General features: G+C 36.2%; 1 protein-coding gene across 5 annotated transcripts in view; it reads right to left on the reverse strand.

Annotated features, from left to right (window-relative positions):
* STIM2 (stromal interaction molecule 2) overlaps positions 1-14,827 on the reverse strand; it is a 133,648-nt gene that overhangs the window by 48,293 nt on the left and 70,528 nt on the right. For 4 of the 5 annotated variants that reach the window (XM_036418920.2, XM_036418931.2, XM_036418950.2 and 1 more), the window contains exon 3: positions 7,554-7,668. In XM_036418920.2, coding sequence (XP_036274813.1) covers positions 7,554-7,668 — 115 coding nt within the window. Of the gene's footprint in view, positions 1-7,553; positions 7,669-9,557; positions 9,597-14,827 lie in introns of those variants that run through there. The other variant, XM_045573534.1, reaches the window with a different exon arrangement.

Below are 14,827 nucleotides of genomic sequence, written 5' to 3' on the forward strand. Positions count from 1 at the left end.
TTAACATTTCACCTGTGATACTAACAATAATAAAATCACCTTGATGAGAAAGGTATTATCTTATATCGGGTCTAGTAATAATTAATGTCGTTTTTTAACATTTGTTTAAAATCTTGCTTGGCATTGACTTGTATTGACATAACCTTCAAACACGTGGTATCTACAGAACATGTGAAGTGCAATTAACAAGTTTTGCTTGAAAAAGTTTGTGTTTGGTTTGGTTTTTGTTGCAAAACTAGGGCTAAGAAGATGGCGGATGAAGAGCAAATTCGGCACTGCATGCTTTACGAGTTCCAATTAGGAAGAAAAGCAAGTGAGGCTGCAAAAACCATCTGTAGTGCTCTTGGTCAAGATGCAGTTAGCACCAGAAAATGCCAGCGTTGGTTTGAGAAATTTCACGAGGGAAATTTTTTGTTAGATGACAAGAGTGGTCGAGGCCGTGTGTCCAATTTGGATCAAGAAGCTCTTCAAGCTCTTTTGGTGCAAAATCCTCAAATTACCCAACAAGAGCTTGCGACAACTTTAAATTGTTCACAAAAAACAATTTCCAATCAATTGCGTGCACTTGGCAAAGTCCAAAAGTTTGGAAAATGGGTTCCTCATGAGTTGACCGACAACAACCGTAATCAAAGAGTCACAATTTGCAGTTTGCTCCTCTCTCGTCAAAACCGTTTGCCGTTTTTAGAGCAAATTGTTACCGGAGATGAACAATGGGTGCTGTATGTTAATTTGAAAAGGCGGCCTCAATGGTTGGACAAAAATGAGGCTCCGCAGCCCACGCCAAAACCTGACTTGCATGCAAAAAAAGTGATGTTGTGTGTTTGGTGGAATTTTAAAGGAATTCTTCATTATGAACTTTTACCATCTAACCAAACCATTACAAGTGCAGTGTATAGTGCCCAATTGGAAAGGTTAGCCCAAGCTTTAAGAGAAAAAGAACCCGCACTGATTAATCGGAAGGGCGTAATTCTTCACCACGATAACGCACGACCACATACTGCAAGAATCACTGCTGAAAAACTGCGCCAGTTGGAATGGGAAGTTCAACCTCAACCTGCATATTCTCCTGATATTGCCCCTTCCGATTACCATTTGTTTCGTTCTTTGCAAAACTTTCTTCTTGGAAAAAATTTAATAATGAAGAATGCCTCAAAAATGCATTGACCGAATTTTTCACATCAAAATCACAAGAATTTTACAACAGAGGGATTAAAATGCTTCCTGAGCGTTGGGCACAAGTAGTAGAAAACAACGGCAACTATACTGTTGATTAAATTTTGTTGTATTGTTCAAATAAATTCGATTTAAAAAAGTATTAGAAAATGACATTAATTATTACTAGACCTAATACTTCCTTGAATCTTACCACAATGAGTGCCACACATATTGTAAATATACATATAAATATTGTGTTGTTAGACCCTAGCTTGTTTTGCTCAGTGGATGGTGTGTCGACCTGCGGACTGAAGGACCCCAGGTTCAATTCCAGTATTGGGCATGTGCCTGGGTTGTGGGCTCAGGCCCTAGTTGGAAGAAGGAGGGGGAACAGGGGGCAGCCAATCAATAGTTTTCTCATTAATGTTTCTATCTCTCTCTCCCTTCCTCTCTGAAATCAACAGAAATATACATATATATTGTTGTTATCACAAAGATAATGTGACCTTATTATCTGCAAGGTCTACATTTTTAGTTTCTCTTCTGATAATGCTAAACAATATTTACTCACCCTTTTGCCTTTGTTTTTATTCCAGTCTCATTGTAACCAATAGGATACATCTGAAAAAGCTGGTACATTTTATGAACATTTAAAGACCTATTTACACTTTCACTCCTAAGAGAAAATCCTTATAAATATTAAGGATACCCTATATTATAAAAACCTAATATGCTAAGTGTCCTCCGGTCAACCAGTCGCCTGTTCAACCAATTAAAGCGTAATATGCTAATGATATGCTAAGACCACTCAACTGCTTGCAATGACGTCCACTGAGGCAGCCAGTCAACCAGCTGACCAGTCGCTATGATGTGCACTGACCACCAGAGGGCAAACGTTCTGACCAGTAGGTTAGCTTGCTGCTGAGGTCCAGCCAATCGAGATTGAGCAAGATGGGCAAGACACACCCTGGAACCCCCCACGGTCCGTCCTCAACCAACCAACCTCCCATGTTCCTCCCCACCCCTGATCGTGCACTGGGGGCTTTCTAGGCCTGGCCTGTGTCCTCTCCCAATCCAGGACCACTCGGGGGATGTTGGAGAGCTTGTTTTAGTCCGATCCCACAGGCCAGGCCTAGGGACCCCACTGGTACACAAATTCATGCACTGGGCATCAAGTAGATAAATAAAATGTTTATAAATCCTCCTTATAGAGACTTAACATACATGGTCAGGAATTTTTTTCCTTTATATTTCCTTTTGTGTAACATTTACATTTTGTTTTCATAAACAGAAGAAAACACTTAGTCATTTCTGTCTGGCTGGGCTTGACAACAGTCAGTATTAAGTGTCTACCTCTCTCTTCTCTCAGACAATTTCAGTTCCTTTAAATTTCTAATTTAAAAAATTAAAACTTCCGTAGAATTTCAAAATACCTATTCAATTTGTAAAGCCCCAAGTTACACAATGACCTTAGGTAAGGAAAGACCCATGCTGAATAGTATGGAAAGATTACCTCATGGTTGACACATGTTATAATATTTAACCCAATGAGCTACCTTTTTAAAAACAGTACATTACTTAACCAGGTTTTTATCCATCATGATCCTTAAATCTTATACATAACTAATAATTTTCGATCTACACTTTCTTTCATTAGGTAACTGGCTACTATTTAATTGTATTTAGCAATTCTAACAACATATCCAGTTTATAAAAATTTGTCTAAATTCTAATGCTCATTTTTAAAAGGCTTTTATTAGCACTGGACTATTATCATGTACAAACTGACCAAGCATTCTCTATAGAAACTGACCCCCCAAAAAGTGCACTCTAGTCACATAGAAATTTTTCTATGTGAAATTAGGATCAATTTCTATGCAACATATTTTAATTTTCATCAGTTGACAACATTCCATAAAGATCTTAGGTACATTTCACCCTCCAGAAATTACATACTACAATGGCAAGTATTTAGCTTAATAGACCTGTTCATTTTATTAATAAGTATTATGGGACTGAATCAAAATCTTACAAAACTTTATATACAGCTGAACATTTCAGTTATTCAGCTTTACTATAAAGATAAATGAACATTTACTGCCTACCAGGTATTGTCAGGCACTTTTACTGCATTAGTCATTCATATCACACAAGAATTGTATTTTATAAGTGAATTTTATAATATGCCCAATGTCTTAATGTTCATAAAGAGAAGGGCCAGCAGTTAGTTTGAAGAATGAAAGCACACATACTTTCTATAGCCTGCCACCTCCATTTCCATTTCTAGTAAACTTTCAGGTACTGAAGGCTACCATTTGTGGTCTACCTCTTTATCTCCTTTCAGAACTCCTGGTCAGCCCTCACAGCCTATTCCAAACACCATTTTCAGAGAGGTAATTACTCCTTTCAGTGACCTATCTCTATATCCTACACTTGTTTCTATTATTGTACATATCACATATACTGTAATTATTTGTGTGCTTTTTCTTTCCTACTTAGCTATTTACTGCTAATATCCCGGAGACTTTAACTCATTTTTTTAATAACCGGGCTCCATGCCGGCTTACAACACAATAGATATACCTATTCTACTGGTGCTTCTGTAACATGAATTAGCTTATGTGTAACTGGTAAATAGGGATCATGTCAATATAATATATGTCACATCACTTCAATGTGACTGTTCCTCACATATTACCATTTTACACTGCCAAGTAGCATCAAAAGGATCCAAAGTTTACAGAATGCCAACACAGCAAACCATGAACTTAACATCCCCTTACACTCCCCTATTCCCTTAAGCTCAATTTGGCCTCAGCCTCTGTCTTAGAAATCTTTGTTGCTCAGTTCTCATCTTCCGGCATTTTTCCCTTGTCTTCATAATTTAGTAATGGCAACTCTACCTAAAACTCCCTCCCATTAAGTTATCTTTACTTATTTTTTAAAATAAAGTCCAATACCTACTATAATATTTATTGATTAGAAATTTAACAAATCTTTATACCTGTGCCAGTATTTTTATTCTTAGTGTTAGTGCTCTGGTTACAAAGTTGCATAGGTTTTGAGTATGATTCAACCCCATTATTTCCCATAAACTCAGTAATTTTTAAGTTCATAATTTTGTAAGATATGTGTTTTTCAGGGGTGCATACATTTCATTTTGGCAAAAATGCCTGAACTGAAATGATGTTTTATACACTGAATATTTGATGAACCTAACTACTGACTATCTAATGTTCAGTGTTATACATTCATCTATTCATCAAACGTTTACTAAATGTTAAATAAAGACTAGGCACTGCTTTAATCTTTAGAGTTACAGCAATGATGTGCAAAGTATAATTATGTATTATTGTGTGGTGTAGGCATATGTGTGTGTGCACACATGTATATTTGTATTCATATAGAACTAATTAACCTTGAATTGAATATTATTGCTACAGGTACATTCTAATTTCTATATCAGCAGTTTCCAAAACTTTTCACAGGAATAATTTTTTGTTTGTTTCCCAAAAGAACTCTTTATAAAGAAACAAAATATACCAAGTAAAATCAGAACTCTACACATTCGGCATGCCCTATTCCTGACATACTCCAGGAAAACTGGGGCTTGTCAGGCTATGATTGAAAACAGTGAGTGATCTAGCAACAATGCCCCGCCTTTAGGTGACCCCTTTAATATGAAAAAAGAGTCTGACATGGGTTGAGAATATGAATTAGGTCACTAAAGCTTCTGTGGAGGTTTACTTCACTCGACTGACTCCTCTCTCTTCTCTTCCATGAAACTGTTGTAATAGGAGCCCTGGGACAACTCCTCCCACGCCCTAATCCCCTAAAAATGTTATGTAAAAGATGGGCTTCAGAGAAAAGGAAGCAAGAATAGATAAGTTAGGACAAGTCTTTGGAGACTTAGAGGAAAATCTTCTCATCATAATAGTGAAATCTTAAGGGTGGAAATTAAGGTAAAAACCTAGGAAAAATAAGAAGCTTTTCAACTTGAAATGTCCTTAAGATTAAAAGAGAAAAAATAACAAACATTCTCATAGATCACAAAAGATCTCACCAAACTCATCAGGGCAGGAAACCAAAATCGGGTTTAACAACACAGTTCCCTTGGATTTGGGACACGCTGGTAAACAAAATAAACAAAGACTCACACACCCCCTCCCCCCCGCCCCCCGGCTTATATTCTTGGGGACAGGAGAGAGAGAGAAAGGAGGCAAACATAATGAGTAAGTTAATTATGTAATATATTAGAAGGTGATACACAATATGAGAAAAGGAAAGTGTGAAGCTGAGCAACAGGAATCAAGATAGCTAAATAGAGTGGTCAGGGTGGGCCTCAAGAGAGAATAGCCCTGATAGACTTAAATGAAAGTGGAAATGGAGTTAGCCATGAGGGTGTCTGCATTCCTGCAGTTGTAGAATAGCAAGGAGTCTGATAGGATAAAGGTCAGTGAGTGAGTAAGATGGACAGGTCAGAGAAGGAAGAGAGGAAACAGGGTGGGAGTGGAGAGCAGATCATGTCGAGCCTTAGAAGGTCTTTGTAAAGATTTTGGCTTTTACTCTGAGTCACTGAAGGGTATTGAACAGATCTGACTTATATTTCCAATAGGTTACTCTGCTAAATGAATAACAGACTGTAGCAGAACACAAGTATATGTAGGGAGACCATTAAGGGGCTACTGCACTTACTCAGGCAAGAGATGGGGGCTGAACCAGGTGGTAGCAAAGCAAGTGATGAGAAATGGCCAAATACTTTTTCCTTCTTCCAATGGCCAAGTGTACTCCATTCAACTTAACACTTATCTAATACTTAAAATATACTAGTTCGCAATAATGAATGTCAATTCCTTATATTACTATATTTCCTGTTAATTGTCTTACTGAGTTTCATACCATTTAGCACTTTCCCCTATAAAATGTATATTCATTTATTCCTATTCTAACTCAAGTTCATATTACTTAAAAGTTTTATGGGGAGGGGAAATAGAAAGTTTTCTGAAGTCTACCTATTATTTATTTAAGCTGGTGGTGTTTTTTACGTTATTTTTCTTCTTCCCAGTATATTGCAAAACATGCCTCTTTTAAAAAGTGAAATACATACACACACACACACACACACACACACACACACACAAGGCTTGGTGCACAAAATTCTTGTATGGGGGAGAGGTGGTCCCCTCAGCCCAGCCTGCACCCTCTCCAATCCAGGATCCCTTGGGGGATGTCCAACTGCTGGTATAGACCCTGGGATCGGGCCTAAACCAGCAGTCAGACATCCCTCTCATAATCTTGAACTCCTGGCTCCTAATTGCTCACCTGCCTGCCTGCCTGATCGCCCCTCACTTCCTTTGCATGCCAGCCTGATTACCCTCAAACTGCCCCCCTGCCAGCCTAATCACCCCCAACGTCCCCCCATGCCGGCCTGGTCATCCATGCAGCCTACTGGTCAGTCATTTGGCTATCCCTCACTAACCTCCCTGCCCGCCTGGTTGCCCCACACAGCCTGTTTGTTCAGTCGTTTTGTCATCCCTCACTAACCTCCCTGCCAGCCTGATCATCGTCAGCCATCTTGTGAGGGTCAATTTGCATATTACCTCTTTATTATATGATTTAGCATATAAATTATATGTAATTTATATATGTTTAGCATATAAATTATATATATAAACCACTTACATTAATAAAAATATTGAGCATTGGTGGAGTAACTTTCTGTATTTTGCCCATTACTAAACGTTACCAATGACAGTATAGCAAATTTTATTACTTTTCTATATTCTTCCTTCATAATCTGTCCCAGATTCCTTTTAATATCACATCACTATCAAACTTGCAGAGAAAAATATATGCTACAACATAATTATGTGACTTTGGTAAAAGAACAGAAACATTAGACATTTTGATTGACTGTTACTCAAAAAAAATTTTTAAAGCTTAATGGACTTTTAAAAATATTTTAGTAGCTTTCTAATATTAGGGATCAAACTGAGGTTTTAGGTCATATACTTTTCCTGCCCTAAATAATTACTGTCCATGAATAAGCTTGAGGATTTACGAGTAGAAAAAGAAATAAAATATAAATTACACAATGTTAGCATGCAAATATTAGCACACTCCATTAAGGGTATATTTAAGGGGAAAAATGTGTAAGTTTCATGCCCTCTAAAGACTTCAGAAACTGTTCTCCATAACTAAAAATAACTTTGGGATCCATGTTTGCTTAAAAAATAATTATTTACTAAAATTTAAGTATCCTCAGAGAAATATCCTCACAGAAAAGTTACATTGTTTTTGTTTTGTTTTTTTTAAGATTATATGCAATTAGGAGTTAACAATGCCTAATCAGGGCAGAAGAGCAGGTAAGGGATCTAGATCACTAAAAACAGTCTTACCTTCTGATGTTTTCCATCGTTTCCATAAATCCTCAACAGTTATGTGTTTATCTTCTCTGTGTAGATGGCTGTGTTTTTTAGTAGCATCTTTATATTTCATATCTTCTCTGATAAACTATAAAAGAGAAAACACTAAGTTAATTATACTTAAACTCACTATTTTATTCTCTATAATGGAAGGGGGGAGGAGCCTAAAACCCAGTGGGTAGTGATTATTAGATAATAACTGGTACATTTTTTGGTATTTTATATTCACAATATTCATACATGTTTATATAATTTATTTAATGAAATGCCTTCTATTACTAATCATGACAACAGCAGTAGCAGTAAAAGTGCTTATTTAAAGTTCTTTATTAGTCAGAAACTATTATACATTATTTAATATGTCTATATACCTATCATAATACATATACACACAGTTATTTAACTTCATGACAGATCTATTATGTGTGTTCAATTTATAGATGAGAAAACCAAGTCTCAAAGAGGTTAAGTATTTTGTCCAAGGTTGAATAAAATAATAAAAAGCAAAGATTAGATTCTAACCCAAGCAATTTGGTTGTGCTCAACACCATAATATCCTGCCTCAATATTACCGTATTTTTCGGACCATAAGACGCTCCGGACCATAAGACGCACCAGTTTTTAGAGAAGGGAAATGAAGAAAAAAAGATTCTGAAACAAATAGTGTCCTAAAATATTTTATGTGCATTAAAACCCAACATCACAGTCATAAACACATGTAATCAACCCTGTAAACAGCAGCATTTAGAACCATTTTAGAGCTGGGCAAGCACACAGAGACCACACAGAGCCGGGCAAGTAAAAAAACTTTTTTTTAAAGTATATGTGTAGGCTATATTTGGACCATAAGATGCAGGGACTTTTTCCCCCCACTTCTGGGGGGAAAAAAGTGTGTCTTATGGTCCGAAAAATACGGTATATATTTTTACCAACTACTTAGTATTTCAAAACACATTAAATACTAATCTCAATTACGTACCAAACTTCTATATTCTCTTACTTTTTAAACTATTACTTACACTATTAGTTTAATAAAGAGAAAGCACTAAAAACTTTTTTTGCTGAAAACCAACCTATTTTACATTACTCTTATGTAAAAATTTTTCATTGTTCCCCATTGTCTGCCAAATAAAAAGCAAACTCCTTTTTATGGCTTACATACATTCCCAATTCTGTCCCGGACAATCTTTTAGGCCTTATCTCTGGACTCTTTTCCCATATAAACTCACCAATCAAATTACATCAAATTAATAGTATTTTTCCCCCAATTACTAAGCTTTTTATACTTTAACATTTCTGATTTGTATTGTTTTACTTGGTCTTTTTATTTATTTACTAGTGGTCTGGTGCATAAAATTTGTACTTTTAAAAAAGGAATTAGAGACAATATTTTAATATTGCTATTTGCCCTTTCTCTATAATAGAAGTGTCAGAGATGAAAGGAAATTAGTAAATATAAATATGAAAATCTCCCTCCTGTCAGAGTCTGGGGATGCTGCAGGATCCAGAGTCAAATCCTCCCCCTCCCACCTGCATGCCTCAAATCACACCAGACTCAGACCCAGCTGGCCCCACCCCCACCACACCCTGCAGCCTCAGATCTCCTGGCTCTAGGGTGGGGGGCGTGACCTCGGGGCAGGTGGTGCAGCCTCAGGTCTCCCAGCTCTGGTGCCAGGGCAGGATGCACACCTCGGGGCTCCTGGCACCAGGGTGGGGGACGCAGCCTCAGGTCCCCTGGCCCTGGTGCCGAGGAAGAGGGTGCAACCTCTCAGGTCCCCCAGCCTGGCCTCGGGTCCCCTAGCCTGGGCACCAAGGCGCAAGAGTGCAAGGTCGTGAGGACATGACGGCCATTTGCAATATTAGTTCTTTATTACGTAGGATTTTCTTCTGGTTCCAAAAATATACAACCATACAAAAGATTAATTCAGAAATCCACAATGCAGAAAGTGAAAATCGCCAAGGGCATATTTTTCTCACTTTTTGGATGCTGACAATGGGCATCACCTTTAAACAAAAGACCAACTTTTGCTTTTGAGTAGAGTTGTTCTCTACTGAAACAAAAAAGACAATTTTAATAGCTGTATAATATTGAGCAGATCATTTCACTTTCCTGAGCTTAAATACCGTGGGTGCAAAAATGAAGAAAGCTTTTTAGGATCAACAGCACTATTCCAAGGTGGCCAGTCGTTAAACTGATACCAATCTGTAGAATAGACAGAAATAGGAAATAGCCATTTAGAGCCTTTATAGCCGTCTGACGATGTTTTCGAAGCATCTGACCTAAGGATGTGGTAAATGCACCTACCCTGCATGCCTTATGCATAATGAATTAAAAATAAAAAATCAGGTCCTTCAACATAATTTGGAAAGCACTAACCTAAAAGATCTATTCTAGCCCTTACATATTCTGTTGTTTGAAATAATGCCTTACTGTTTCTAAATGTCCCTTTAAAAATTATTTTTAAACAGTCCTGCCTCATTACTTCAATTATTTTTTGTCTATTTCTATTCCTATTTTCTATTTCTCTTTTCCCACCTACCCTGCCTGCTTTTCCTGACTGATATCTTTGGAATCCAGAACATATGCCTGAACAAGTTACTTCCACTGAGATACTCAGACACTGCCCCTATCTTTAACAGAGCCAAAGAGTTAGAGGGAAATTCTAGATTAAAAACTATAATTGATAGAACAGAGTAGGAAGCCTGCTTTGGAAATGGTCCAGTCAGTTGAAACAAATGGCAGCTGTTTCATTTAAAACAACAACAATGTCATGGGAAATTCTTCTCACCACATGAACACAAAGAACCCAGAAGTAGTTTGTGGCTTCAGGATCAACATATTTCAGAAAATAAAGCTAATTTCTAGATGCAGCATTCTAATAATTTAAACTCTAAGGAAGCTCAGAGTAAGTGTATAGCTATCTGCCAAAATATCTACACTAATAAAAGTGAATGATGCAAATTGAATGTACCTTCGCGATGCCCACCAGCCAATCAGGAGTGAGAATGCAAATTAACCCAGCAAAGATGGCAGGTTAATTTGCATACACAAGCACACAGTGGTGGGGGGCCAACTGTTTGCATTGTTGCCATGGTGACAGTGTAGGCATTTCGCACTGCCCCAGCTACTCTGGGCTTCTGGGCAGCGTGGGAAGGCAGAAAGGTGGCTACGGGTCAGAGCAAAGGCTGTGCCGGCAGCCAGGGTAAAGAAGGCCTATTCTGCATGAATTTTTGTGCATTAGGCATCTAGTACACTTAATAAAAGAATGAAAAAAAAATTTTTTTAATGTATGATAGCACCTAAAGCTCATTTGATGTAAAAGAACTACCTATCTCCTAAGGAAGTTGGGTGAAAACTAAAAAACACACAAAATTATATTTTTATTGGAATTACCATTTAAAATTAATATTTTTAAATATGGTGAAAAATAGTTTTATAGTTGTTCATATGGAAAATAATACAATAATTAATAATGATAAAAAAATAAAGTCCTGTGTTTTATGTACTCACAACTAAACCTACTTTTGCCCACTCTGGATATCTCTGTTTTAAAATATAAGCCCAAAATAATGCAATTCATAACAAACCACATAAAAGTATATCTGTTGTATGTATCTTCAATGTTGATCATAAAATATGATTTGAAATAGTATAATTAAAATTACTTTACATTGAAACTAAATTGGAAAATGTTTCACTGAACCTAATACACTAGAAATCATCAGCTTCCATTAAACCTTCCCAAAATCCTACAGAAGAGCAGACCATTCTAAGCAGACTTTTCAAAAACTCCCTAGAAAACTGCAAATTTTAGAAATGAGTCAGGCTACTAGAAAAAATTTAAGGACAGTCACCAATAACTGAAAATGCATGACAAATTACAAATACTTCTTATTCATTGAAATATGAATTATGAAATCGGAAAACAGGCCCTTAAATTCTATGAAATAAATCTTCAAATAATGTACAACAAATAATCTAGATTCTTGAGAAGTATATCCATTATGCAAACCTACTATAGGAAAACCTGAATTGACAATACAAATAAAAGAGTGCTCAATAAATGACTATTGAATATTTTTTTAAAAAAATATTCACACAGATAATTCTTTGAAATAAATTATTCTAGTACTATTATATAAATATACTATTACATAAATTACATACACAAATCCAGAAAGGTAGCTTTTAAATAATCAACCAATTTCAGTTTCTTGTACCTATTATTATTTTGTATTTTATATTTGTGCTAATTTTTGTTAATTTATTTTTGTGTTTACATTTTATTTTTTGTTACCTTGCTTGTACTTTGTATTTGTGCTATTATTTTTATGACACTGCTTTAATATTATCTGATATATGTTAGTAAAGTAAGTCCTTACTTAACATCATCAATAGGTTCTGAGACTTTAAACAAAATGATGTATAATGAAACCAATTTTACCACAGGCTAATTTATATAAACAAGAGGTAGGTTCCTATGGCATCTCATCAACATTTTGACAAACTGAGGTTGAATGAAATGACATGACTCGAGAACCTGCTATACACACATATTTGGGGGATTAGTGTAAATCCCTGAAAGCATTCACTCACCCCTTCCTCACTCGATCACCCACAGCCATAGCATCTGATCAAAGGACAAACACTTGACCCAAAAGAGGGCAATCCAGAGCCATTCTCTCTCACAGGACACTATAATTCAAACCATGAAAAGGGTCACTTGGCCATGGCTCTGGTTTTTAAGGTGGTAAAGGGTTACTTGGCCATGGCTCTGGGTTTCTGAGGTGGTAATGATCCTGATATTGAAGGTGGCATTTTATGGACAGTCAAGATGACCAGGTTTGATAAGAACCAAAGAGAAGCCAAAATGTAGGAAGAGAAGGTAATAAAAGAGGACAAAGATGAGGACAGAACGAGAAAGAAATGGCACCAGGAATTGCCTTGATTCTTGATGACCTTCCAGTTTCAGTCCCTCAGGATGCCTGGGCTACACAATTCCTGCCCTGAGTTCCAGGACATGACAATGATAGATCTGTCTCCCTTTTATTTTTAAATACACAATTTTAACACCTCCATACCGAAGAGAAATGATTTATTATCCCAGTTAGGCACTCAAACTCTGCAGTCTGACACACTATATTCAAAATCTAACCATTAGTTAAATCCTCTTTTGCCTCCTATTTCTCCTCTGTACAATGAGAAAAATAAAACTGTCTATTTCATATGATTAAGAAGATTAATTTAAAAATGTATAATGCATAGAAGTGTTAGACAATAAAATTACATTAAACCAAACTATTTTGGTTGGTTTTTATATATTGATTTTGTTATTGCTATTGAAGTTTAAAGTCTGAATAAATGAGTTTTACCCTGACTATATTGGTAGGCTTAATGAACATTTGGGAAACATCTGACATTTATAAAGATAAGATGACCCAACATTCTTAAAAGTGCCATTTCAGATATTCTAAAACAAAATGCGTAATTCATAAATAGAAAAAACTCAGCTTTTTCACTGACATTGCAAGCAGGGACTTTTCCAAAGGTGACCTGCCATCAAAACAACAGTGTCCAAGGTCTGATATGTGAGTCAGTTAAAGCAGATGGGTTCCTTGTAAACTTTGCAGGGTCTTCCTGTCTTAAGAACAATATTAAATTGCTCAGTATAATGTCTCAGAGGAAATGATGCATAACAAGAAGGATACTACTCTTATCTCACTTGGAAAGATGAAAAAGCTAAGTTAAAGGAGATTTTGTATTGTATACAGCTATTTAATAGACCTAAACTGGAAGTAAATTCTAAAGAATTCCAAAGTTCAAGTTCTTCACCACCATCCTAACCTGGTTGTTCTGTAGAAATGCAGATTTCAAAGGTGATAACATGCTTATAAAGCATGAATTGCCCTCGTTTCTCTCTTCAATCCAAAATGGTTCTATCAAACAGGTTGAATTAAACTTTTGCCTTGACTTGTATAATCTATATCATTTCTTGAAATGACTGAGCATTATTTTAACGTACTCTCTCTTAACTTCTAATGCAAGAAGGGTTTGATAATTCCTAAGACTAACAAAAAAAACTATATCTGGCATTTCTAGTCTTATTGAGATTAAAATCCTCTTATGTGTTTATTCACCATTTGTATTTCTTTAATGAAATATCTATTATAAACTTAATTTACATGTGAGAACATGTTTTGTTTTCTCTCTGATGAAGCAACGAGAGATAGAAAAACAAAGAACAACACTTTCTAATCTCCTTCCTCACTTTTCATGTCAACATGGGAGGATATACAATGCTTGGAGCTACTGCCGCCTTTTCCAGCCATAATTAGAAAATCAACAAAATGGAAGAAAAACTAACACAGAGCCCTACACATTACTGAGTCTCTGAATTAACCTTGAAGGCATTTAGTCCCAGACTTATGGATACAATTTCAAGCTGCTATTATTTAAGCTATTTTATTTAAGCTGCTATTATTTAAGCTATTTTTAATTCAGGTGTTCTATTACTTGCAACAACAATAAAAAGTCATCATAAATATACAGCAGTATATTTCCACAAGGTACACATTCCAAGACCCATAGTGGATGCCTGGAACCACAACAGTACTGAGCCCTGAATAAGGGCCACAGAGGAAGCCAATATGCAGGAAGAAAAGGTAATAAAAGAGGACAAAGATGAGGACAGAAAGAGAAAGAAATGGCACCAGGATACTATACATACATATAGTATCCGGATAAAGTTTAATCTATAAATTAGGCATAGTAAGAAATTAACAACAGCAAATAATAAAATAAAACTATTTTAATATATTGCAATAAAAGTTATGTAAATTTGGTCTCTCTCTCTCTCTCTCTCTCTCTCTCTCTCTCTCTTTCTTTCTCTCTCTCTCTCTAATAACTGATCTATTAACCAAAATGGCTACTGAAAGGCAATGGGCAGGTCTATTCAGAACGGGTATGTTAGAGAACAGGACGATTCATGTCCTGGGATGGAGTGGGACAGCGAGAGATTTTACTAACAGTGCACAATTTAAAACTTATGAATCATTTGTCAAATTCTCCATTTAATATTTTTGGGTTGTGGTTGCCTGTGATTTTGTACTTTAATACACTGCAACTAAAATCAGGGAAAGAGACATTATTGATGAGAAATGACAGTTTGATATTACTGTCTCAAATATCAAAACTCCTATAGCTTGCTGGTCCCCATCAATTAGGTCTCGTACCTAGTGTTCCAGAC

This window comes from Pipistrellus kuhlii, unplaced genomic scaffold (genome assembly GCF_014108245.1).
Source record: "Pipistrellus kuhlii isolate mPipKuh1 unplaced genomic scaffold, mPipKuh1.p scaffold_m20_p_1, whole genome shotgun sequence".
In the NCBI taxonomy this organism is placed as follows: Eukaryota; Metazoa; Chordata; class Mammalia; order Chiroptera; family Vespertilionidae; genus Pipistrellus; species Pipistrellus kuhlii.